The following is a 26,678-nucleotide window of genomic DNA, read 5'->3' on the forward strand; positions in this document are numbered from 1 at the left end:
CCTCATATCACTGTTATCATCTATAACCTCATATCACAGTTAGCATCTATAACCTCATATCACTGTTATCATCTATAACTTCATATCACTGTTAGCATCTATAACCTCATATCACTGTTATCATCTATAACTTCATATCACTGTTAGCATCTATAACCTCATATCACTGTTATCATCTATAACCTCATATCACTGTTAGCATCTATAACCTCATATCACTGTTAGCATCTATAACCTCATATCACTGTTATCATCTATAACTTCATATCACTGTTAGCATCTATAACCTCATATCACTGTTATCATCTATAACCTCATATCACAGTTATCATCTATAACTTCATATCACTGTTAGCATCTATAACCTCATATCACTGTTATCATCTATAACTTCATATCACTGTTAGCATCTATAACCTCATATCACTGTTATCATCTATAACCTCATATCACAGTTAGCACCTATAACCTCATATCACTGTTAGCATACATCACTGTATAACCTCATATTACGTCTTATATTATATGTCTGTTAGCATCAATAGCCTCTTAATTCTATTAGCATATGTAATATTACAGCACTTTTATTATCTATATATAGTATCTATTACCTTATGTAACAGCTGTAATTAATAGTTTTTTCATATGTGTGTTTTGTAGGTGAAGTTGATGCTAGTGAGATCCAGCAGTCACTACATAATCTAGGAGTGGAGGTCACAGTGGAACAGGCTGCGAAAATACTGGAAAGGTTTATATGCTTATGCTCAGTTTGAAAAAGTGAAGCTTTTTCTAAAAGATTTTTGTGGTTTTGTGTCAGTATATACTATAGCTGCCCTATAATAGACTAGTGACTTGTGTTTATGCAGTATGGATAAAGACCGTTCCATGACTATTGACTGGGCCGAGTGGCGAGATCACTTCCTGTTTAACCCTCTGGACAACATGGAGGAAATCGCACAGTTCTGGAAACACTCAGTGGTATGAGCCACAAGACACACAACTGGCTCAGTGAGGTTTATGACTGTAACATCTTTTCATGTATGCCATTATACAAGATGTTTATGTTTTTGTGTAGATGTTGGATATCGGAGAGCTTCTAACTGTTCCAGATGAATTCTCAGAGAAGGAGAGGCAGTCTGGGTTTGTGTGGCGGCAGCTGATGGCGGGGGCCGTGGCGGGGTCTGTATCCAGAACATGTACCGCACCGCTTGACCGTCTCAAAGTGTTTCTGCAGGTGAGACAGCACTGGTCTAGAATTAACTGTCTGTCTTCAAAGTGGTGTAAAATATTTAGATGTAAAACTATCTATTGTGATTGACCAATATACCTGCACGTACAAGGTTAGGATGCTCTGACATATGACATCAGAGAGTTGATGGCATTGTGGAGTTGTAAACCATAATAGCTGTAACCGATGAGGTTAATCTGGCGATTTTACAGTAATTTAACATATGTGGCAGTTTCAGAGAGTTACTTTGACTGTCATCTGAAAAGTGAGGGTTTCCATCAGCACATAAGGACCCCTGGAGGTCATAAGAGACACTGCAGCTAAACAGACAGCTGTTTATTATATGAAGGGGTGTTTTATTATAATCCTGGAGTTTGAGAGACACAAGATTTTGAATTTGCCTTGTTCTTTGTTTGTGTTTGTTTGTGCAGGTGCATGGCCAGAGCTCTGATAAAGGAAATGTTTTGCATGGTCTTCGAGCAATGGTTAAGGAAGGGGGTCTCACGGCGCTTTGGAGGGGCAATGGCATCAATATACTGAAGATCGCTCCAGAGACAGCTATCAAATTCCTCGCTTATGAAGAGGTACACCTCACTCGCCATCTCTCTCTCATACTCACCCACACAGTATAGTCAGAGCTCTCTCTCTCTCTCTTCCTCTGGCTGCAGATTAAGTGGTTAATGAGAGGTAGAAAAGATGGAGGAACTCTAAAAGTCCAGGAGAGATTCGTCGCTGGATCTCTGGCTGGAGCCACAGCTCAAACTATTATATACCCTATGGAGGTACACACACACACACACACACACACACACACATACAGATGATGTCATCTAATGTGGTTTGACAGCGAGTTTCTTCACACATCGTCTTTGAAGTTTACTGTCTCTGTCTCTCTCTGTTCCTGTCTGTCTCTATCGTTCTCTGTGTTTTAGGTGCTGAAGACACGTCTTACTCTTCGTAAAACAGGCCAGTATTCGAGTATGGCGGACTGTGCGAAGCAGATCCTGCAGAAGGAGGGCGTTCTGGCATTCTATAAAGGATATCTACCCAACATGCTGGGCATTATCCCTTATGCGGGCATAGATCTCGCTGTCTATGAGGTGTGTTTGAGTGTGTGGATTCACAATAGTTTCTTCATAAAGACTCTTCCTCATGATGTCTTCCTCTTTGTCAGACGCTGAAGAACGCGTGGCTGCAGCGGAACATGGGGGTCGGCTGACCCAGGCGTTCTGGTGCTGGTGGGCTGTGGCACTGTCTCCAGCACCTGCGGACAGCTGGCATCATACCCGCTTGCCCTCATCAGAACACGCATGCAGGCTCAGGGTGAGAGAGAGAGAGACAAAATGGTTAACTGTGTGTACTGAGACAAAAACGATGGATCAATGATTGATGAATGAATGGATGGATTATGAAAATAGGATGGGTGGATAGATGTTTAATGGATGAAATATACGATGGAGAAAAAATGGATAATGGAAACGAGATAGGTGGTTGGATGGATGGATGGATGAAAGATGTATGGATGGACAATGGATAAATGAGTGGATGATGAAAATAGGATGGATGAAAATGGATGGATAAAAAATGGATGGATGATGTTAATTGGATGGATAGATGTATGGATGAAAGAAGGATAAATGGATGATGCAAGCATGGATGTGTGAAAGGATTATGAAAATAAGATGGGTGGATGGATGAAAGATGACTGATGAATGGAAAAATGGATGGATGGTTGTAAAAAGAATGGATGGATAAAAGATCAACGGATGGATGGATGGAAGAAAGATGGATGATGAAAATTGTATGGCTGGATGAATGATGGATGGATAGATGATTAAAATTAAAAGGATGGATGGATTATTGAAATTAGATGGATGGACGGATGGATGGATGGCTAGATGATGGATGGATAAGGAGGAATGAAAGATGAATGATGGTTGGATAAATGATGAGGAAAAATGAATGGGTGGATGTATGGATGTAAGATGTATGGATAGATAATAGAAAATGGATGGATGCATGATGGATGGATGTATGAAAAAAAGGATGATGTCGGGGGTCTGGGTAGCTCAGCGAGTATTGACATTGACTTCCACCCCTGGAGTCGCAAGTTTGAATCCAGGGTGTGCTGAGTGACTCCAGCTGGGTCTCCATAGCAACCAAATTGTCCCGGTTGCTAGGGAGGGTAGAGTCACATGGGGTAACCTCCTCGTGGTGGTGATTAGTGGTTCTCTCAATGGGGCGTGTGGTGAGTTGTGTGTGGATCGTGGAGAGTAGCATGAGCCTCCACATGCTGTGAGTCTCCGCGGTGTCATGCACAATGAGTCACGTGATCAGATGCGCGGATTGACGTCTCAGAAGCCGAACTGAGACTCGTCCTCCGCCACCCGGATTGAGGCGAGTAACCGCACCACCACGAGGACCTACTAAGTAGTGGGAATTGGGCATTCCAAATTGGGAGAAAAGGGGATAAAAAAATAAATTAATAAAAAGATGGATGATGTTTGGATGTAAGATGGATGGATGATGAATCGATTATGAAAATAGGATGAGTGGATGAAAGAGATGATGGAGAAAATATGTTTTTTGAAAACAAGATAGGTGGTTGGTTGGTTGGATGGATAGAATGTTTTAAGGGACATTTCGAAAATGTTGTAATATAACAGATTGTTTAGATTTTGTGTTATTAAATACTGTTCCCTTTTTTTCTCGTTTATCACTCTCAGCATCAGTGAAAGGTGCTCCTCAGCTGTCCATGTTGACTCTCTTCAGGAATATTGTAGCTCAGGAGGGTGTGGTGGGACTCTACCGAGGCATCGCTCCAAACTTCCTCAAGGTTATCCCAGCTGTCAGCATCTCCTACGTCGTCTATGAACACATGAGGAAAGTACTGGGAGTAGGAATCTGAGATAGAGAGAGAGAGAGAGAGAGAGGCTATGAGTGTGTGCAGAAAAAAAAGACCAAAAATGTTGTGTTAAAAGATGGACGAGAAAAGACAATGGGACTCATTTATGAATGTCTAAAGACACTGGCGGTATGAGAGAAGGGTTGAGGTGCATTTACCAAAAAAACAACAGTCCACTGTCACTCTTCCAGAGGACAAAACGAATGTCAGAAAACGACTCTATAACAGACTGATATTAAAACAGAAGTATGCAGAATCTAAGAGGTACTGTCCTGACTCATTTCTTAATCACAGAGATTCATTTATTTTTTTGTTTGTGTTAATTTGTATTGTTGGTCAACAGGGGGCTGATATTCAGGTATACTGGGAAAGCCCTTCTGGATGTGGTAAAATAAAAGCTTGTGTGAGCATGTGCTGTACTGTGTCGCCTGTGTGTGTTTAACCGTTGATGGACGCTGATCAATCGCTAGTAAAATCATTCTTGCGTAAACTGTTATATTGACTTGAATGTGATAATTCACGTAAGAACGGTTTTACAACCTATTTAAAACAACGTCTTTCTTATGATTCTTGAATGAGGCTCATATTATCTTATAATATAGTATGTGCCCAAATGTTATACTTTATCTGGTGGATTTTCAAAGTGTGCATCCATGCATGGTTTTTTGGCTAACATTGCCCACAACCCATTGTGCTACGGTTTGTGACGGTTGTCCTTCGACTTTTTCAGGTGAAGAAAAGTGCCTAAGGTATATGAGGCCGGAGCTGCTAAAGCACTTTTTAAATGTTAACATAAAGTGAAATAATAGTTCGTTTTAAGGTGGTGAATGTAGCTAGATGCTAATGCTAACATGTAAACTCAAACCGTATGCCACAAAGGGGTGTGTGTTATCAAGACTTATGTTGCAATGTTGGCGTTCTGCTTTTCTACACTCTCAAAACAACTGAAGGACTTTAAGTGTGCAGTTTACATATGTTCAGGAGCAGAATGCCTTATTAACCAACAAATGTGAGAGTGTATGTGTGGTTTCTTGATTTTTTAAATGACCTTTTGTTAGGGCCAGTTTTAGGTCAATATGCTATTAACTTTATTGCCACCTGACTTTTTCCTCATTAAAAGAGTTTTACTCACAAAATAATAAATAGTAATTTGTAAATGAGATGTAGACTCCAGGCATATCAGTAACCTTATAAAAAGCTGTTTTATTCTACATGGAGAGGGTCCCCTCATGTAGGCTGCCATGTTTTGATCACATGACCAGTCGAATATAACCGCTAGGTGTCAGTGCACGTCCAATACGACATTTTAAGCAATTAAAAAATATTATGGAGTGCACCTTTTAATGTTTTCTTTCATGAATATGAGTTCTCTCACCTAAATTTTGAACATTTTAACATGTTTACATCTATTCTGATGAATTACACAGATTTTTATAAAAATAGTGTGGAAAGTATAATAAAATGGCAGCAGATTCTCTCTGGGTATGTTTAATTTCCAAGGTTTCTGTAAACATGAATAGGCTGCTGTTCTTATTTGGATGTAAACAAAACAACTATATGACCATTGTCTATTTTTGCGGTTCTTCTGTGCGTTTTTTTTTTTCTTAAAAAGCAAACTACATCTTTTTATTGAATACATGCAAATAATCTATGTATATTAAATTATTAAATTAAAATGTATAGAGTCTTGATTGGATATTTTCGTTGAGGCCCGCTAGAAAAGGCCTTGTTCTCTTGCAGTGTGCTGGTGTGTGTGCTTGTCTGTTCTACACGGAAACTATATTTCGCAAATCCATAAAACCACCAAGAAATAATGCCTATTTGCTGATCCACACGTCTATTATTGTCAATAAGCGTTTTCTTGAACCTCATTGGTCAATTCTTGAGTTCTGATTGGCTCCCGCAAAGCACATCCAATGATCACACAACGCCCTCTTCCAGCTGCTCTCTGATTGGCCAGCCCAACGGCTCATGATTAAGAGCGCCTATAGGAGACGTCTCTCAGCTCTCTGTGGCTCTTTTGTCCCGCCCATGCGTTTGTGTAGCTTGTATTCCCGCGTCTGCGCACCACCGCTCGGCCTAGACTTACCGCCTCATCCTGAACGCCTCGCACCTCCGCACGGACAGCATGTCTGAATATAGCGCGGTGCCGTCGTCCGGGACCGGAGCGCCTCTTGGAGCCGGTGGAATCAAGAAAGACGCGTTCGCTGATGCAGTGCAGCGCGCCCGGCAGGTGAGTAATCCGCAGTGCGGGATTGAGCGCGGGCCGCGTTTGTGGCTCAGCGGGCCTCGGGCACATGAGCCGGCGTGCGGGACAATGAGATCGCCCATGTTGTAATACTAATATCTGAAAACTAGTTACCCGTACAAAGATTACTGTAGTGATAAAACGTTATTAATATAGTAGCACTTTGATTTATACCATTATTGTATTGAATGAGTGCTACTATGTTATTTAAGTGGTACCAAGGTACTACTAAAAATACCATGCTAAAGTATGTCTTTAAAACAATGGTACTACCATTTACTTATATGGTACTCTAAAGTATTTCAAAGAATACTGATCACATCTTCTACAATGTAATCAGATTACTGTACTAATTACTCTGTCTGAAAAGTAATTGCATTAATTATTATTAATTACTTTATAAAAACCCTGATCAACCTCGACCAGATGAAAAATACAAGGATCGAGATGAAATTGTTCTTTTAATTCTTTCAAATAAAGCATATTAAATCAAATAAATTATTCATGAGCTGGCCAAAGAATTTAAAGGGGCGGCGTTAAATTAGAAAACAAAAATTTAGATGTTAAATTTCAATTTTAAATTCCCTATTGTTTTATATAGACTTGTTCTAGCGTCTATACAGTATTTAATGCAGTTACATCAAAGTAACTATGATTAAATTACTGAACAATTAAGAGTAATCCATTACTTTTCAATGAAAAAGTAATTTCATTACAGTTAATACTTGGTAGTGCATTACACTCAACACTGGTGTACTTCCTTAAATGTTTGACTTCTGCTGAACACAGAGTTTTTTTGTAGAATATCTAAAATCTGTTGGTCCATACAATGCAAGTGAATGGTGACCAAACCATTGAAGGTCCATAAAGCACATAATGGCAGCTTAAAATGAACCCATAAGACTCAAGTGGTTAAATCTATATCTTCTGAAGCAATCTAATCAGGTTTGTGTGAGAACAGATCAAAATGGATCTCATTTGTCATTTTAAAACTATAATTTTTTACATTTTGATTTAACTACCTAGTGCTCTGTGCATGCGGCAAGCACTGGGAAGTTTAATCAAGCATAAAATATCATGATTGTGCCTAGGGCCATAACCAGGGTTTGAAAATGTGTGAGGTCCACGGTGAGGTGTCGAGACCTTTACCAAAGTTACACCCACAAACGCAACATAATCTATACATAAGAATTAAATCTCAATACTAAAGGACAGAAACCAATAATACTGAATTAATTTTTTAATCGCAAATAAAGTTAACAATATTAATACTGAATTTGTCACGTAGAAATGCATATTTTTGACAATAAAATACATTACTCTAACGATAGAAAAACCAGCAAAAGTTAATTAACAACTAATTTATCTAGGGCTATGTTAACTCTATTATCCCAAACAATCATTTGTTTTCCTTTCGCCAGACTCGTAATTATTTAAAGGTGCACTCAGCAGTTTTTTTCCCCTTTAAAAATACGTTACCCCTAAAGTAATTAATTATAATTTTGAAACGCATGTATAAAATCACGAGATGAGGACTCCCGTCGTATCTGTGACCTTATAAAAGCTGTTTTATTCTACATGGGGCAGGGGTGCCCTCATGGGGGCGGCCATTTTAGAATCGTTTAGAACATGTGTCTTGTTATTGGACACTTTCACTCTTGGATTAAATGAATCATGGTTGAATGATGCAGCATCCACTCCACTAGGTGTCACTGTCAGTCCAAGATGACTTGAACAAAGAGTGCACCTTTAATTCGCCTTTTTCAAGTAAAGTTAATTAGAAAGGAACATATTTACAGAGGAGAAAACGTCATAATTCATGAGTTTCCGCACTTTAAATCCTTTTTGTTGAATTCTGCTTTGTATTTGCGTTTATGACAATTTACCATTGTACGTGCGTAGTATCCAGAGTTTAACTGTGGTATTGGTAAGATCATGTTAAACACGGGTAAAAAATAATCACCATGGTTAGATGTAATTATGTATAATTAATTTATAATAAAAAAATAAATATGGAATTTGTAATGAAAAACAATATCCTAAACACATGTAGAAATAATAAAAACAACCTCCATAAAAGTCACTTTTATTGCCCTAATATACAATATTACATGTTAGCTAATAATATTAACATTTATTTTAAATATACACGATTTTTGGCAGGTACTACTACAGTTAATGTTACTATAGTAACGGTCAGGTATATTTCTATAAGGGTGTTGATTTGAGGAATGAAACGCCTGTAATTACCTTTGTGAATGGGACAATGTTTTCCTGTTGACTTCGTCACTAATTTAATATGATGGACTGTAACTTTGGGACCGCCACAAGCGCAGAGCAGGTTCATCAGATCAGTGAGACCGGTCGCCGCTTCAGGTAGCGGCATTTAGTCACACTCTTGTAGTATTTGCGGGCACTAAAGAATCCAGCCAACTGTCCCAACAAAATTAAACATGCATGCAGACACTTAAAGGGATTTCAACCACTTGTTTTCTTTTTTGTTTAATTTAGTTTCAGTTGTACATGGCATCAAAATAGATTTTTTATTATGAAAAATGTACAGAGGTGTGGACCTCCAGTGACCTCATAGCTGGTTATGGCCATGATTGTGCCTAGAGACTGCAATGGGGATGAAAGGGGAAAGAAGAAAAGAAAAAAAACCTATTTTGGTCTGTTCTTTATGTTGCCTTTATGTGCTTCAATGTTTTGGTCACCAATCACTTGCATTGTGTCCTGCAGAAGTCAGTCACATCTGGGATAGCATGAGGGTGAGCAAACGATGAGTTTGTTTGGGTAGCTATTTCTTTAATGTGCTTTCCAGGCCTGTTAATGTCAACAGTGCTTAAAATGGTAAATGGTCTGCACTTATAAAGCACCTTATTAAGCCTTAACATTATTCAAAGCGCTTTACACTGTGACTCATTCACCCATTCATACACCAATGGCGGCAGAGCTGCTATGTAGGGTGCTAGCCTGCCATTGCTAACAACTTGGGGTTCAGTGTCTTGCCCAAGGACACTTCGGCATGTGGAGTCATGTGGGGGGGGGGTTCGAACCACCAACCCTGCGATTAGTGGCCGACCCGCTCTACCAACTGAGCCACAGCCACCCCAAAATGGAGTCATTCAGCACGCCCTGGATTCAAACTCGCGACTCCAGGGGTGCTAGCCAGCGTCAATACTCGCTGAGCTACCCAGATTCCCAACATCCTCCTTTTATACATCCATCCATTCTTTCATTTTGATTTAGCTCCAGGTTTTCTCTATGAAATACAAAATAGCATTTAAACAAAACCAAAGTGGTCATTTTTGTCTGTTTTCTAGATTGCAGCGAAGATTGGTGGTGACGTTTCTGGTCCCCCCATGAGCAATAACGGAGGTGCAGAGGGATACCCTTTCACAGCTCAGAAGCGATCACTGGATGATGGAGGTACAGCAGAATTCGAGATATGAACTGATCTGTCTGATTCTCTTTGAGCGAGTTGTGATCAGGTTTTGTGTTTTTCCACATTAGATCAACCAGAGAGTAAGAAGATGGCGTCGGACAGGGACAGCGCTGCTGCCCTGTGTATGTGTTGTTCGTTTCTATGCACCCGTCATGACTCAAAGCAAATGTGTGTGTGTGTATTTATAGAGCAATGATTTTATACATGTCTCATCCACAGCTATTGGAGCTCAGCTGGCTGCCCTTTCACAGCAGAGGTAAGACTGTCCGTTCATTACTGGTGTATGTCATCAGCTCTTCATTTTGCTCATACTTGTGGATTAGTGATTTGAACATACCTTAAGTGTTGAGTACAGAGTGTTGAGAACTTGAGGATTAAATGTAGTTTTAGTGCTAGAAGCGTTTAGTTATTGATGTTGACTGTTACATTTGTTTGTTCGTACAGTATCCGTCCCTCCACTGTCACAGAGGACTACAGAGTGCCTGATGGAATGGTCGGCCTCAGTAAGTTCATGCTACCCATAATGCACTGCTTCAATAGCATGTCCGGATCACATTTCACCTTAAAATAAAAAAAAGGAACCTGTCAACAGCCTTAAAAAAAAACAAGTGTGTGTGTATGTATGTGTGTGTGTATATATATATAAATAAATAAATATAATTGTTATAGTAGGGCTGTCAATTTAACTTGTTAATTTATGCAAATTATATGAAAACAATTAAACTGCACTAACAATTAAAGTTGCGCAGAGGGAAGTAGGGAGATAATAGGGTAAAGTTCAATGATATGCAAGTAAAACAAGCAATATTTTGACTTGCAAGCGCTTTTTGTATTGTCTAAATGCATGTTTAATGCCACAATACATGTATATGATGATATTGAATTGTCTAAATTATATATTTAGTTATTTTTATTATAAAATACCAAATTTATATTTGGAGCTTTTCTCAGGATTGACTGATATGCGATTACATTGTAACTAATTAGTTTATTAATCGGCACATTTAATTAAATCAGTAAAGAAATTTAATGTGTTAATTCTGTGCAATTCTATAAAATTCTATGTTTTAATATTTTTTTGAATATCCCCTTTTATCGCCAATCTGGAATGCCCAATGCGCTCTTAGTCCTCGTGGTGGTGTAGTGACTCCTCAGTCCGGGTGGAGGAGGACGAGTCTCAGTTGCCTCCACGTCTGAGACCGTCAATCCGCGCATTTGATCATGTGACTCGTTGAGCGCGTTACCGCGGAGACTCGCAGCATATGGAGGCTCATGCTACTCTCCACGATCCACACACAACTCACCACACGCCCCATTGAGAGAACCACTAATCACCACCACGAGGAGGTTACCCCATGTGACTCTACCCTCCCTAGCAACCGGGCCAATTTGGTTGCTATGGAGACCTGGCTGGAGTCACTCAGCACGCCCTGGGTTCAAACTCACGACTCCAGGGGTGGAGCTACCCCGGGCTCTAAAGTTATTTGAAATAAAATGTAAACTGCGATATGACCTTGTTAAACAGCAACGGTCTGCATTTTAAATGACTAAATGGCAAATAACAGATGTGCCCCGGGTTTGTTTCCATTTGCTTGAATGCCTCAAGTACGCCATTTTTAAAGCGCTCCCGATTCACTTTTGCATAATTCTACACGTGCCTGGCTGCTAGAAGTTAATGTACAAATAATACACCCCATGGCACCGGGTATTTGTGGATGGACGATGTTAAAATGAGTGCATTAAACGGTTATTGTGAATTCAGCTACTCAAACTCTGCCAAAATAAAAGCGTTTTTGAGATTGAACAAAAGTATTACTATTGTCTAATAATGATAATCATCTTAATATTATAACATTAATATTGACGGAGTTCCAAAAAATAATAATGATCAGTAGTAGGCTGAGATCCTATCACAAAGTGAACAAAAACAAGTACATAGTGGACCGGTACATTAGCTGCTTTTCCACTATAGGGCCAGCCGGGCCAGGGATATCATATGAGCAGCAAGGGCCAAAAGACTCAGATCTCACGCTGCAAGACCAAACTCGATCTTCATTTCCACCATCGGGCAACTAACTCTGCAGCGTTGCCCAAAAATATGCCACTGCGTTGCCAACGTAATACACCCGGCCCATTTCACAAGCAAGGCTGATGCTCAAGCTGAGGTATCATGTTATCTAGTGGTACCCGAGTGGTCACTTACAGCGGGATGTTCCAGCACACCATGGAAAGTAATTTCTTGGGCACCGTTTTACCCATTGGGCATTTTAATGGATGTGTACTGTGCATTTTATTCCCCGAAACTGTACCTTGTGCGCTGGATACACATCCTGGCAAGTTCTGCAAAACTCTGCCTTTGACACTGAACTGGCCTCAATCCCCGGTTGGCCTTGTTTGCCCCAAGGGTAATTGGCGGGCTGTTGGCCCTGAGGAGCCACGATGAAGCCACGGAAATGACTGGCACTGGCACTAGCAGGCCCTCATTTGGCCTGATAGTGGAAATGGGGCTATTGTGAATATAATGAAGACTTTATTTTTTTTATTCTATGTTTCACTGTTGTATTTGTTTGTGGTAAAAGAGGTCAGAGTTTCGCTGTTTTTCTAGGTCCAAGAGTGTCGGCAAAACATTACCAATTTTTGTTCAAAAATTGGAATCGCCAGTTTTTTTGTTTTTTCTCCTATAATATTGCAGTTCAATTAACAATGAGTTTTTGTTCAAGCCGTGCAGCTTTACAACGGAGCAAATAAACCTTGAAGTGCTTCCATGTTTTTTGAGTCTCAGTCAACAGGGGGCAGTAAGTGCAACTCCAGCTGGACGGAGCGAAGCGCAGGTGTCTCGATGCGTTTGTTCAACAATACAAACGACATTTAACTCAACAAAGCGTTCCAAAAACACAGCGTTTATGGCTAGAGATGTTGAAAACCAGCTAAATGTGACTCGATCCCAGAGAGAACCACGAAATGCCAGTATAGCAGGCAGTAGAACTATGAGACCTCAGACCGATTGATTTACTCGGGTAAAATGGATTTCTTTGTAATTTAGGGTGAAAGCTCATCTATATGTATTAATGTGTGCATCTTTCTGTAGTTATTGGTCGGGGTGGAGAACAGATCAGTAAGATCCAGCAAGAGTCAGGCTGTAAAGTTCAGATCGCTCCAGGTGAGTCAATGCATGTTCAAACTATATAACATCGATATGTTTAATTCTTTAGTTTTGCTCTCATAGCTACATGTTTACATTTATTGGGCATGATGGAACTTGATGTTTGTGTTCAGACAGCGGAGGTCTCCCAGAAAGGAGCGTGTGTCTCACCGGCTCTCCTGAATCCATCCAGTACGTTTGTTCTTATGACGCAAATAAAATAACATCACTGTCAATCTGTGTATTGGAGCTTTGACCTTTGACCTCTCCATTCAGGAAGGCCAAAATGCTATTGGATGACATTGTGTCTCGGGGGCGGGGCACTCCCCCTTCCTTCCACGAGTCGACCAATGGCAGCGGGCACATGCAAGAAATGATCATTCCGGCAGGGAAAGCGGGTCTGGTCATCGGCAAAGGAGGAGAAACTATTAAACAGCTGCAGGTTTGTGAGTTAGGTGTCTTGGAGTGAAGAATATATTGTTCGTACCTCTTGGCTTTACTTAATGTGTGCGTTTCAGGAGCGAGCTGGTGTGAAGATGATTTTGATTCAGGACGCTTCTCAGGGCCCGAACATGGACAAACCACTGCGCATCATTGGAGATCCCTACAAAGTGCAGGTAAGAGCGGTTTTGCATTGGATCAATATCAGTGTTGAAGTGTCGGCTATTCATCTAATATGTGCACCCCTAACAGCGACCAAACCACACAAGGGCTGGGAACTGAAACTTCCAGTCATGTCGTCATTTTTATTTGTATAGCGCATTTCACTATACACATCGTTTCAAAGCAGCTTTACAGAAAGTCATACTGTGATGTCTGTAATGTCGTCCCCATTGAGCAGCTTAAACTCTTTGAAACTGAAAATCATACCTTGATGTTTTTGTCTTTAGGCCCGCAGTGAGCATGCCAAAGGCGACTGTGGCATGGAACGAAAAGCTCCATGAGATGTTAGTTAGTGGAGAAAAAAAGTCTTGGGGGAAACCAGGCTCTGCTGGGGCTATACAGCATGAACATGATGCCGAAATCAGTTAGTTAGGTGTAAGACAAGTCATGTATAAGTGTGTACGGCCAAGTGCACACTACACGACGTGCAGTAGGCGCCCTGAGACTCAGTCTTGTTTTCTGTTGTGCTGGTGTGCACAATACTGGACTAATCGCAGACGGGGGCGTTTTAACGATGCGACCATTCGTCCCAGACTGAAGCCCTGTGTACACCCGGTATTAAAATGCATTTTGAGTTCTCCGATCACAATTGTACAAGCGAGGTCATCTCTTTTGACCTCTTGTGTATGGGTTTTTGAGGGGAGAGTCTCTGATTTCATAAGGACATCAATCATTACGTCTTTACAAAACTGTCTCCTAAGCAGCCAAATTGGCCTGGTTGCTAGGGAGGGTACAGTCACATGGGGTAACCTCCTCGTGGTGGTGATTAGTGGTTCTCTCTCTCAATGGGGTGTGTGGTGAGTTGTGTGTGGATCGTGGAGAGTAGCATGAGTCTTGCACAACGAGTCACATGATCAGATGCGGAGATTGACTGTCTCAGACACGGAGATGACTGAGACTTGTCCTCCACCACCCGGATTGAGGCGAGTAACCACGCCACCATGAGGACCTACTAAGTAGTGGGAATTTGGCATTCCAAATCGGGAGGAAGGGGGATAAAAAAAATTTATGAATAAATTAATCTGTCTCTTTAATGCGCTTATAACTGCTGCTGTGAGCCTCAAATAGCTAAAAACTTTATCTTTTACCGTAAGAAGTTTTCTAAAAAATTTGCCAATTTTTACGTGTCTGTGAGTTTGCTTGTGTGAATAATCCAATGTTACATCTTGGATGTCCAGAACAAAATATGCGGTTCAGCAGGAAAAGCATGCTAAACAAATAACTGGAAATGTTATTGACTATTGATTATAAAATGTTAAACATCACAACGGGGAGAAACTCTGCTTTCTAATTGAGCTTGTAGTCCACTCAGAGGCCGAGATATTGGATTAAACATTGGGCATTTTGTGATGGAAGAGGATTGAGGAAAGATCTAGTGGAATAAAATGAGGCTTTTTGGAGGCAGCTGGTGTTAACAGAACCAGAATTACAAAGTTAGGACAACAATAACAAAAAATGATATTCATCATAAGATTGAAAGAGTTATTGGAGACTTTAATTATTTGGGGGGTGTTCTGAAAAAATTACAAATGTTTGGCAGCTACATTTATGCATTTGGCAGACGCTTTTATCCAAAGCGACTTACAGTGCACTTATTACAGGGACAATCCCCCTGGAGCAACCTGGAGTTAAGTGCCTTGCTCAAGGACACAATGGTGGTGACTGTGGGGATCAAACCAGCAACCTTCTGATTACAGTTATGTGCTTTAGACCACTACACCACTCCACTCCCTAGTTAGCTAGTGAAGAATGGCAGGTGGCAGCCCAAAAAATGCACGAGTTGAGGTTAAAGCCGAATTCACAGTTATTTTAGTGCCGTGAGCTTTCGATGTGCATGCTTCTCACAGCTTTGTCCCCCACGTGTTGAAATCTGACACTGAAAAATGTTGTGAAGTTCTTGTGCATGCTCATGCATTTACTTCTCTTATTGAACAAAACACAAATTAACAAGACAGCAGCTTATACATGCATAAAACAAACAGAAAATGCTTCTAATATTTTCTGATCGTGCTGTTATTTAGCTTAAAAATCTGCATGAAACTGGCAAAGTTTAAACTCTGGTTTTATTATATTCAACCCAATTTCTGAATGTTTAAAGTGGACAAATCTTATCGAATTTCGCTCCCTAACTCTAGCAGTTTATTTGTGACGTCATCAAACATGAGTGGTCCGCCCTGTTATTTAAAAAAACTAAATAAAAACAGTAAAGACGGTGTGCTTTTACTTTCTATTTTTTTTCTTCCAATACCTTCCTCTCCTCTAGCGCTCCTGTATATTTCATTGGCTGTGGCAGCCATTGTCTGTCTCACACATGACAAGACGTCTAGATATCATCTGTTTTGAAGTGTAGCGTCTGGGACTTTTTCGGGATATGTCGCAGAAGTGTGCGCACAACATATGAGACTTCTCGTCGCCGACTCAAAACCTCAGTGAGACGAGCTTGAGTCGTGTAGTGTACGCTAGGCTTTAGCTGGGCAGATGTTTTTGTAGGCAATGTTTAAAACTTAAAGTATTGATTGAACTAAGATGGATAATTAAGTGTCTTTTTTGCTTCTATATGATGGCAGTTTGACTGTTCTCAATAACCGTTTTGATGCTGCAACATAATAAAAAAGATAAGAGCAAAAGCGTATTACAAACATCGAATATGGATTCAATTCCACTTTTGTCCTGATGTTATGTTCTCTTTAGACATAAATGACTGTTTATATTAATGGCACATCAAGTTGGGTTTTGTACCGTTCAGGTGTGCATCTGCATTACCGAAACTCAGCGAGCGCTCTGAGCACACCGGCTCGAAGCATGCAACACTAGCAGCCGGTCAGCCAGTCAAATCAAGTGACCTTTAAGATTGTCATTATTTGTGTATTTTCTCTCTGCTCTTTTCCTATTGGCATGTAAACGAGATCAAGCAGTGGTTGTCTCACGATCGACTGGTAATAAGCACGCATGGCAGAGAGATTTTATTCGACTCTAACAATGGGAGTGAAATCTGTAAACGTTAAAATACTCACTGTTTCAAACGTATAGCCACAAGACAAACGATGTGTGTTAACATCTGCATTTTTAAACACCAAATTTGCCTCGTTCACTTCCATTGTGATGCACAATGCTGTCAATCGATCTTAACCTTTATTGAACCCGGAGTATTCCTTAAATCAACAAATCTGTGTTTTCCCGTACTAATTTGAACCGTCACACTCTTAACAGTTTCTCATTGTCTAGTTTAGCTTTACTGAGAGGTCATATCATTTGTCTTTCTCTCCAGCAAGCACGTGAAATGGTGCAGGAAATTCTGCAAGAGAGGGATCGCTCTGGATTTGACAGAAACGAGTTTGGCTCTCAGATGGGCGGAGGCGGCGGTGGTGGTGGTGGTGGAGGAGGAGGAGGAGGTGGTGGTGGTAGTGGAATTGAGGTCTGTTAAATTGCAATTCTCTTTAAACCGTTAAACTGTTGCAGTTTCCCCCCATTAGAAAACAAGCACTCTGTATGAATCTGAATGCATTAATCCCATTCTGATTGGACAGGTGCCTGTGCCACGTCACTCGGTGGGCGTTGTGATTGGCCGAAGTGGAGAGATGATCAAGAAAATTCAGAACGATGCCGGCGTGAGGATACAGTTTAAACCAGGTCCGTTTGCGCGCTCAGCCTGAATTATTTAATTAAACCCTGTTTTTCTGTTGTTGTGCAAACGTCTAGGAGACCCAAATTTCTTAGAACTTTCTAGAGCTACATCCAGCAAACTTGGCACAGACCTTCAGCCTGTTCTGACTTGCTGTGCCAAATCTGAACTTAATCCTTAGACTGAATGTGCATCTCTCATTCACTGTATAGATGATAATACTGGTCCGGATAAGATCGCTTATGTAATGGGACCTCCCGACCGCTGTGAACACGCCGCCAGTATCATCAATGAACTTCTTCAGAGCATCAGAGTGCGGGAGGAAGGCGGAGGGGTGAGTGATCTTGAGATTCAATTTATCTGGAAGTAAACTGTAATATTTTACTTATCTGGACTCTGTGTCGTCTGAAGCGTCATGAATGTGCTATTCTGGCGACTCGCATCACTTGATTATTATTTACAATTTTTTTTTGTGTTCTTAGGGTCCCTCTGGGCCTCCTGGCACAGGTATGCCTCCGGGTGGCCGTGGCAGGGGACGTGGTCCAGGCAACTGGGGTCCCCCTGGGGGCGAGATGACCTTTTCTATCCCCGCTCACAAGTGTGGCCTCGTCATTGGCCGAGGAGGTGAGAACGTGAAGGCGATCAACCAACAGACCGGAGCGTTTGTGGAGATCTCTCGTCAGCCGCCGCCCAACGGCGATCCCAACTTTAAGCTGTTTATCATCAGGGGGGCACCTCAACAGATTGACCACGCCAAACAACTCATTGAGGACAAAATCGAGGTAAGCTAATGGATTCGGTAAAAAGACATGTGCGTTTTGTCTTCAGTTATAAAGGTGCTTGATGGTTTGAACTGGGTTGATTTTGGTGTGCTGCTTTATGTAGGGACCCTTGTGCCCTGTTGGCCCCGGACCAGGTGGGCCAGGACCTGCTGGACCGATGGGCCCCTACAACCCAAATCCATACCAACCTGGACCCCCTGGAGGACCCCAACAGTCAGTATTGCATTTAGTAATGACCGATGAACTTATGAAAGTAAAGTAGGCATTGAGGTGGTGTTGTGAAGGTGGTCAGATGCAAATGTCTGCCACATTGTGACATCACAATTTGGAGGAAGTAGAGACAAGTCATTTTGGCAGCTTGATTTCAACAAATGCTCTTTGCTGTGAGGGAAAGTTTTGAGTTCTGAAACTTGAAGTGTGTATATATATATATATATATATATTAGTACAATAACCTCTTATGGCAAAAGACCGAGGCAAATTTGATTCTTCATGTTATGACTCCTTTATATTCCTGCAAACTAGTCACCTTTTTTAGAACTTTGCCATTTTGAATCCAAAATAGTTCATTTACGTGATTCGCGCAGATCCAGAATGATTTGTTTAACTTCAGTGTTGTGTGAAGAAGCATTGTTTTTGTTCGGCCGATCGCGGCAGTGATGAGAGCAGCACAAGCGGAGGTGGACGCGGTGTGTTTCACTGAATATCGCCCCTTAATAGAAAAAACAATTTCTGATGCTAGTCTTAATAGCCTCTTTTAAATAATGATTTAGGCTATAGTTTCATAAATGCTATACATGCTCAAGAAAATGGTAATAATAATAATTTCTCTCTTTGCAGTGGAGGGCCTCCTGGCGGTCAGTATCCTCAGGGTTGGGGAAACACATATCAGCAGTGGCAGCCACATGATCCCAGTGAGTAAACACAGTTTTGTGGCTTTTAGTCCATGTGCAGTAGCTTCTAAACGCTAATGTACACCTATAGATTCCTAACAAATATGTTAGGAATCTATAATTGGCAGGTTTTTTCTTTGGGTAAAGAAACGAAACAAGAAGGGTCCAATCAAATGCTCTCTAGATTAATACTTGGCCCTCACTCTATCTCCTGCCTTTGATCAGTGGATATTAATTGGCTCTTTAATGGCTTTAATAGTATCTCACCTAATAAACCTTGAGCCACGTGTAGTTTCTGTGGAGTGGTTGATCTACTGACAAAACACTACACACTTGTAAGTCTGTGATTGTAAGAGGTTAATTTCTCTCTCAGGTAAGGCCGCTGCAGATCCTAATGCAGCGTGGGCGGCTTATTATGCGCAGTACTACCAGCAACCTGCAGGTGCCGCTATGCCAGGACAGGCGCCAGCGGGCCAGCCGGCTGCTCCTGCAACTGCAGACCAGAATCAAGCTGCTCCGGGCGCTGCTCAACCCGACTACACTAAAGCCTGGGAGGAGTATTACAAGAAGATGGGTAAGACACAGTGTGCTTGTGTGTGTAAATACTTGGGAGAGTACCAGAACAATACCAAGTTAATGCAAAAATGTGAAAAACATTTGCAATATTGAAAAATTTGTTATATTGGTAGTGCAACTATGTAGCACATCAGGGCCGTCGCCAGAACAAACCAAATGGGGGGGCATTTAATTTTCATAGGGGGGCACACTTTTTTTAATGATCTGAGACAGACCAAAACAACAACCCATATTAGGCTATAACTTAAAATAGACCACAATAGGCTTGTTTTGTTCAATTATTCAAATAAAATACTTCACCGTATGATCTCAACGTTTCTGTTTATTTTCTCTTAACATTTCTAGTAGCCTATATTTTTTGTTAATCTGCATTGTTCGTCACATACACAACACAGTGCCATCTAGTGGCTTTCTTGAGTAACAAGCACAATCAACGTAATGCATATCATTACAAGTCCAACCTAAAACTACACCAAAACCAATTTGATTTATGACTCTACAACACTTCATAAACACCAGTCACAAAAGCTCCTGGTTTCCACCAACAGCACAACAATAATAAAAGCAATGCATAACATACTGCAATAAAATTCTTTTTTTTTTTTGTTATACACAGAGACTTCAGCTCTTGTTAAGCAATACGTTTTATCCTCTCTCTCTCTCTCTCTCTCTCTCTCTCTCTCTCTCTCTCTCTCTCTCTCTCTCTCTCTCTCTTTCTCTCTTTCTTCTCTTGTATCTCTTTGTATCTCTCTGGATATTTTTTCTTTTGAATGAAAGCAAAAGAGCATGGCTAACCAGCTGGATCCAAGAACAACACAACAATAATAAAAGCAATGCATAACATACTGCAATAAAAATTTAGCAATGAAGCAGGCAAGCATTGTATTCACAATTGATTAAAATAGTTGAAGGCGGCGGTCTCCGAGTGAAATCTCCGAAGAACATTATCTTTCCATTCATGTTGACACTTGCGTGTGAGATCCTTCTCAAATGCCAGCTGAATGAGCTGGGCCTTGCGTGTGCCGCATAGAACGTCTGTGGTCGGTGAATCCATTCCTCAAAACTGAAAATGAATTTTCACACATTGCGGTTGAAGCACCAAGCGTCAATCCGGTCTTCAAAGCTGTTAGTACACTTGGCATTGCTTCTAATGTTTTGTGGTACTTTGAAAGGAGATTTTGTGTTGTCAGTTTCGCGTTTCCTTCTTTGTTTATTTGTGTAGAAATAAACTGTTTAGCAACAATACATTCTGTCTCAACGATGGTTGATTTTGTTAATGACATGATGTGCTGAAGTAACTTCGATTCAAAAATTGATCGCTCTCTGGGTTCAAGCAATCAGCGATTGCGCAAGCTGTGTGTTGCGCTCACCGAGCGATGGTTGATTTCTCCAAGAAGTGTGTCAAGTGCACTGTAATAAAGCCTTCGTAGCTCTGGTTTGTCATTGTCCTTTGTCCTGTTGTTTCTTCAACGAAATACTGGTGTAAATTCTTATTTACTGTGCGCTGCCGTTTTGAAGGTGCGGAACTTAGGTCTACAAAACCGCCAAAATTTGATTCTGAGATCGCATGCAATGCGCAGCTGAGCTGCGCAAAGGAATTACGTATAAACAATTCTCTATGCTTAACTAAATGAATTGCATGATTTATATGATATATATATATACTTACACACAAACTGCATATTGTAATTTGAATAAATAAAACTACTAACACAAAAATAACATATTGAAAGGTCTGCTGCTGGAGACTTGCCATTGGCTGTTGTATTTGAATAATTAATGGAGTAGGTCTTTGCAATGTTTGGGTGCTGTTTTGGGATGTTTTAACAGTCATTTATGAATATAATTATATTTAAAGTTACGTTCTGTGTAATAATGCGTTGAGTAATGAATTTTCTGAATCATTTCTGAAGATAATGTGTATGTGTTATGCATATCTACCGTTGTAGATATTACTCTTCCTGTGAGATAAGTTCTGCTGAAACAACTTGATGAGAAAGTGAAAATGATCACAATCGTAGACTTTTAATATCAAACGATTAGGGGAACACACCAAGTAATTTGGGGGGGGCACAAGAAATCATTTGGGGGGGCACTGCCCCCCAATGCCCCCCCTTGGCGAAGGGCCTGTAGCACATTGTCTTTCCTGGCCGGTTCCCTCTTATACATTTATTAATGGTCATTTCATGCCATATCGGAACTAATGTAATTACGAGTTTCTGACTAGTAAATACTGTTCATGCCACTTGTAATACAATTGGTGGCCCTGGAAAAAGCACTTAAATGTCCTGAATTTTCATTCGGTGATTTCTGTGTGAACCCTGAAATCCTTTGGCTTTTGAAGGCTTGGCTCATGAATATTAATTTGGTCATGTTGCTGTTGTTTTGTTTTCACATTATTATTATGATTATTTTTATTATTAGGGGCCTGGCACTGAAGGTGCAGAGCCCCTACTGCTTCTGTTAGTGTTATTAATATTATTATATTATATTAGCCCATAGATCCGTATGGTAAAATGTTGTGAAATTTGGCAAACTTGTAGGGGAGGGTCTGAACGGTCCTCGTGGCAAGTGTGGAGCCTCTAGCTCAAATCCTCTAGCGCCACCAACTGTCCAAAGTTTCACTCACATTATGCTTTTGAACCGTTTGTCCTAGAATAAAAATGTCTGATTTCTTGGCTCATGACAGTTTGAGTGGTTACAATTTCCACCCGACTAGATGTTCTGCCATTTTAGATTTTACCTGTGCACTGAACAGGCACTACACAGAAGCCTTTAACGGTTGCGCACTGTCACCACGTCAACAACTGCATCTCCCGCTGAAAGCGATTAAACTCGTTCCTCCAAACATGGATGGGGGGGAATGGTCTCCATGGCAGTGAGCTGGGTCCTCATGGGGGTTGTAGGTCTCTGAGCATTAGCCCGTGTGTTAGTGCATCCCTGGTCATAACCATCATGACTTGAAAGTACCTGCATAGTTTAGGCACAGCGCAACCTAGTGGTTCAGATATGAAATGCCTTTTTTTGCTTGTAGCTTCTAAATAGTTTGGCCTAAAATCACAAGACTGGTCTCTTTTTAGATTTCTTGGGGCATACCGAGTGGAATGAGACCACATTTTCCCATGTCGGCCATATTGGCCGTAGACCAGTTTGTTTTACAACAAAATTAAATGTATTTTACAAACACAATAGTATTTGTTAAATGTTCCGAAACTTGGTATGCATCATTGGCACCATGCCCTTAGGTTACCTACAAAGCTTGAGGCCATCACCACCTTGTGGTCGAGATGTAATAACGAAGTGTTTAAAAATGCTTATGTTCGTCTAATTTGGCCTATCGTCCTGTGACTGCTCTGTTTACATTCCTTGAATCATGCAGAGTATGACGATACGCACTTTGCCATGGTCGGCCATAGTTCCTGTCTGCCATTTTGAATGTACTCCTATTGAGACCAAAATCAATCTTTGTTCCCACCATCGGGCCAATAGCCCTGCAGCGTTGCCCTAAAAACTACCCTTTATACGCCGCATGTAAACATCAAATTAACTAGCTAGCAGTGTTGAACTCACCGATTTTATCTGCTATGTTATCCCGAGGGGAGGATGTCCCAGCACATCATCCATGACCTCGAACCATGGAAAGTTCTTTCTTTGGACACTCCTTTGTACATTGTGCATTTTGACAGATTTGTACTCTTAACAATTTTTTCACAAACCTGTGCGATGGTGTGATGGATATACACAACCTGGCAAGTTTGGTGAAACTCCGCCTTTGACATTGACCCCGCCTCTGCCCAGTTGACCTTGTTTGGCCCATGGGTTATATAGAAGTCCATTAGCCATTTGCCAAGTGGAAGCCCCAAGGAACCACAATGATGCCCTGGAAGTGACCGTGGGAACGCAAACTGCTCTGGCATGCACTAGCACACCTTCGTTTGGCCTGCTAGTGGAAATGCGGCTAGTGTGAAGTTTGAGAGAATTAACCTACGAATGGCTCACTTATAGATGTCTCTGTCTATTAAGCTACGATTGGCGGTAGTGTTTTTTTAATACCCAAAAAGTTACACACTTCAACTTCAAGATCCGCATATGAAAGTGCTTTGGGTGCTACATGCTGTCATTTTAATACATCCAAACTCTTTACATTTATTGTGATTTTAATTGCGTCTTTTATACTGAAATTGAGATCAAGAATTGGTGGATTTTGACATTTCGGTATCACGACAATCCGAGGCCCAAACATGCACTTTTGTTGACGAAGCGTCATTCCTTTTTTCTGTCAGCAGCAGCAGATGGAGGCGCGGCCCCGGCAGCAGGGGGCGCTCAACCCGCAGGACCCGCAGCTGCAGCAGGACAGACTGATTACAGTGCTGCATGGGCTGAATACTACAGACAGCAGGCTGCTTATTACGGTCAGACGGGACAAACACCTGGACAGCCGGGAGCAGCACCTCAGGGCCAGCAGGTACATGCCAATCATGGGCTTTCATTTTAAATCAGAAAAGCTATTAAACACCTTATTCTGGAGTCACGAGTTGTCCATTTCGGAAACTTAATGAGCTAGTTAAAAATGCATCAAAATTGTTTAATTTTATGGTATATATCTATGACAAATGCTTTTGAAGTATATCATGTGAATGCTACACCATTGATCTGACAAATGTATGTTTCAGGCTCAGTGAAAGACTATTGATCAACCCTGATTCGTCCATCCATTCTCTCGCTGTCCTCTGACAAAAGGACGGATATTCTTCTGCTCTTCCCTTCATGTGTCCAGCAGGAAGCTGCGTGACTCTCCTCTGGAGCTCATTGACGTGCGTCACGGCTTCTGCGAAAGCTGTATTCCCCTTTCTTTCTTTTTCTGCTGGATCCACACTGATGAACTAAAATTAAACTCTGCTTCGTCTCTCCTTCCTCTTCCTCACGCTAATGTGACTCATCTCCAGGGAAACGTCTTTACATGAGTGTGCACTTCCTGTTTTGCATACATTTTTGATTTAAAAAGATCTTTTTGAGGAAAATGGTGCATTAGAAGAAAACTTCAGGTGTTGTAACTACTGTGTTTTAAAACTCAATGAGTAACTTTGTATTATTTTCTCTTTTTTTAATGCCTTTATTTTTTTGATCTGGAACATTCCCATTGTCTGTTGTTTTAATTCATTTAATGCGATTAAATTTTTGTTTCAGGTGATATCAAGCGAGACTTGGTGTGTTTCTCACTCTATGAAACAAAGATTTCTTTTTCATCCCAAGTCATCGTAGTCAAGATGTGATAAACCGATCAGTCGCAACATTAAAAGCACCTGCCTAATATTGTGTAGGTCCCCCTTGTGCCGCCAAAACAGCGCCAACCCGCATCTCAGAACAGCATTTAGTGATTATATTCTTCTCAGCACAATTGTACAGAGTGGTTATCTGAGTTATCATAGACTTTGTCAGTTCAAACTAGTCTGTCCATTGACCTCTCTCATCAACAAGGTGTTTCCGGTAAATTCTAGAGACTGTGTGTAAAAATCTCAGAAATACTCAAACCAGCCCGTCTGACACCAACAATCATCCATGCGATTTCTTTAATCAGCCAATTGTGTGGGTGCAGATACGGGTCAGCCGCTTCAGTTAATGTTCACATCAACCATCATAATGGGGAAAAACATGATCTCCGTGATTTGGACCGTGGCATGATTGTTGGTGCCAGACGGGCTGGTTTGAGTATTTCTGGGATTTTTACACACAACAGTCTCTAGAATTTACTCCAATAACAAAAAAACATCCAGTGAGCGACAGTTCTGTGGATGGAAACACCTTGTTGATGAGAGGAGTCAATGGAGAATGTCAGTTCAAACCAGTCTGTCCGAAGTCTACGATAACTCTGATACCTGCTCTGTGCAATTGGAGATGCATTTTGGCGGCACAAGGGGGACCTTCACAATATTAGGCAGGTGGTTTCAATGTTATGGCTGATAGGTGTATATAAAATATACGAATTGTTTTTTTTTTTTTTTACTGCTTGTTTTTAAAAAATGCGAAATAAAATGTTACCGAATTCTCATCAGTTCACATGGCTGCTGTTCAGTGTGAAAATTTGTTGACAATCTTGTTATTGGTGTTTGCAAAGTCAAGCATCACTATTAAAATTTTAGGGTCGGTGTTTTGAGTAAACCACTTACACAAGTATGGAAAATGTAGCATTAGACAAGGATTAACTTGTGTATAAACCGAATTTTCAGTTCTTTGATAAAATCTTAAATGTTCACCTAAAATTTAATGGAATGACCCAAAACTGGCCGCGCTGTATTTAAAAAAAATTAGTCGTTCTTTCGTGAATCGGACTACACTGATAATGCTGCAAGATACCAAAGTCTCTTAAGGCCACAGAATGGACAGACTTGCCATCTTTGGAAAACTCCAAAAAGGTTGGTCAAGATTATATTTTAAATCGAGTTTAAAGCTGATTTGGAATAGAAAAACTAGGGTATAAAATACAGTTTTTCAGGCTGTTGCAGCTAATGCGCATGCGTGATTCAGCCACAAAGTGTTTTTCCCATTAAAGAGTTGTACACCATGAACAAAACCAACCAGCTCCGTGGTGAATCACAACATCACAAACTTTGTTTTATGTCAAAAGTCATACCGTCTTTACTGAGGGCACAAACTACAATCCCATGAAGCATTGCGAATTACGTAATTGAATAAAAACGAAGGGAATAGATAAAACTATTGATTTTAGGTTATTATAAGTATAGAAACAGTCAATTTTACATTTATTGCAAAATAGTCCGATATCTGCAAATAGGTTAAGGGTGAAGACACCGTCTCGTTTACGTCATTCACAGTGCGTGTGCGTCATAGGAGCACGTTTCGCGGGCTTGGTTTGACGTGATTCTCTGATAGAAGTCTTTTTCTGCTGGACCATGGCTAATGTAGTTGTTTACCATGAATTCCGCTATCAAACACATTTTTAATCAATTCAGTTGAAATAATGCATTTACCGTCTAAAAACCTCGTAGCTCACATTAGGTCTGTTTTTAAAGGTTTATTAGTTATTGTTGAAACTAAATTCGCCGATGGAATGAAATGAATGGGATTTTAACTTCCGGGACAGGACTGTTGCTCTTATGGTTTTGTGTGCGTTTAGGCGGGAAATTCAGCATTCAAGAACAGTTAATTTTACCGA

At 40.8% G+C, this 26,678-nt stretch overlaps 1 protein-coding gene and 1 pseudogene across 2 annotated transcripts; both read left to right on the forward strand.

Moving 5' to 3' along the window:
* LOC127644424 (calcium-binding mitochondrial carrier protein SCaMC-3-like) overlaps nt 1–5,492 on the forward strand; it is a 13,609-nt pseudogene extending 8,117 nt beyond the window's left edge.
* Nucleotides 5,493–6,178: 686 nt separating this feature from the next.
* khsrp (KH-type splicing regulatory protein) lies at nt 6,179–25,555 on the forward strand. 2 transcript variants are annotated; one of them, XM_052127332.1, is made up of 18 exons: nt 6,179–6,366; nt 9,705–9,810; nt 9,895–9,948; nt 10,046–10,082; nt 10,271–10,329; nt 12,915–12,986; nt 13,103–13,160; nt 13,245–13,410; nt 13,487–13,585; nt 16,900–17,046; nt 17,159–17,261; nt 17,466–17,587; nt 17,736–18,035; nt 18,139–18,248; nt 18,876–18,949; nt 19,302–19,502; nt 23,788–23,969; nt 24,178–25,555. In XM_052127332.1, the coding sequence occupies exons 1-18, from the start codon at nt 6,262–6,264 to the stop codon at nt 24,184–24,186; spliced, it is 2,004 nt and encodes a 667-aa protein (XP_051983292.1). In that variant the 5' UTR covers nt 6,179–6,261; the 3' UTR covers nt 24,187–25,555. The 2 variants fall into 2 exon arrangements, with proteins under 2 accessions (XP_051983292.1, XP_051983293.1); XM_052127333.1 differs by having other exon boundaries at nt 23,791–23,969.
* The last annotated feature ends 1,123 nt before the right edge of the window (nt 25,556–26,678 follow it).

Source organism: Xyrauchen texanus, chromosome 5 (assembly GCF_025860055.1).
Source record: "Xyrauchen texanus isolate HMW12.3.18 chromosome 5, RBS_HiC_50CHRs, whole genome shotgun sequence".
Lineage (NCBI taxonomy): Eukaryota > Metazoa > Chordata > Actinopteri > Cypriniformes > Catostomidae > Xyrauchen > Xyrauchen texanus.

Coding starts and splice junctions, on each gene's coding strand:
- khsrp (XM_052127332.1), top strand. CDS start 6,262: ATGTCTGAATATAGCGCGGTGCCGTCGTCCGGGACCGGAGCGCCTCTT. Junction 9,811..9,894: donor GCGATCACTGGATGATGGAG/GTACAGCAGAAT, acceptor TTTCCACATTAG/ATCAACCAGAGAGTAAGAAG. Junction 17,262..17,465: donor GAGGATACAGTTTAAACCAG/GTCCGTTTGCGC, acceptor TTCACTGTATAG/ATGATAATACTGGTCCGGAT.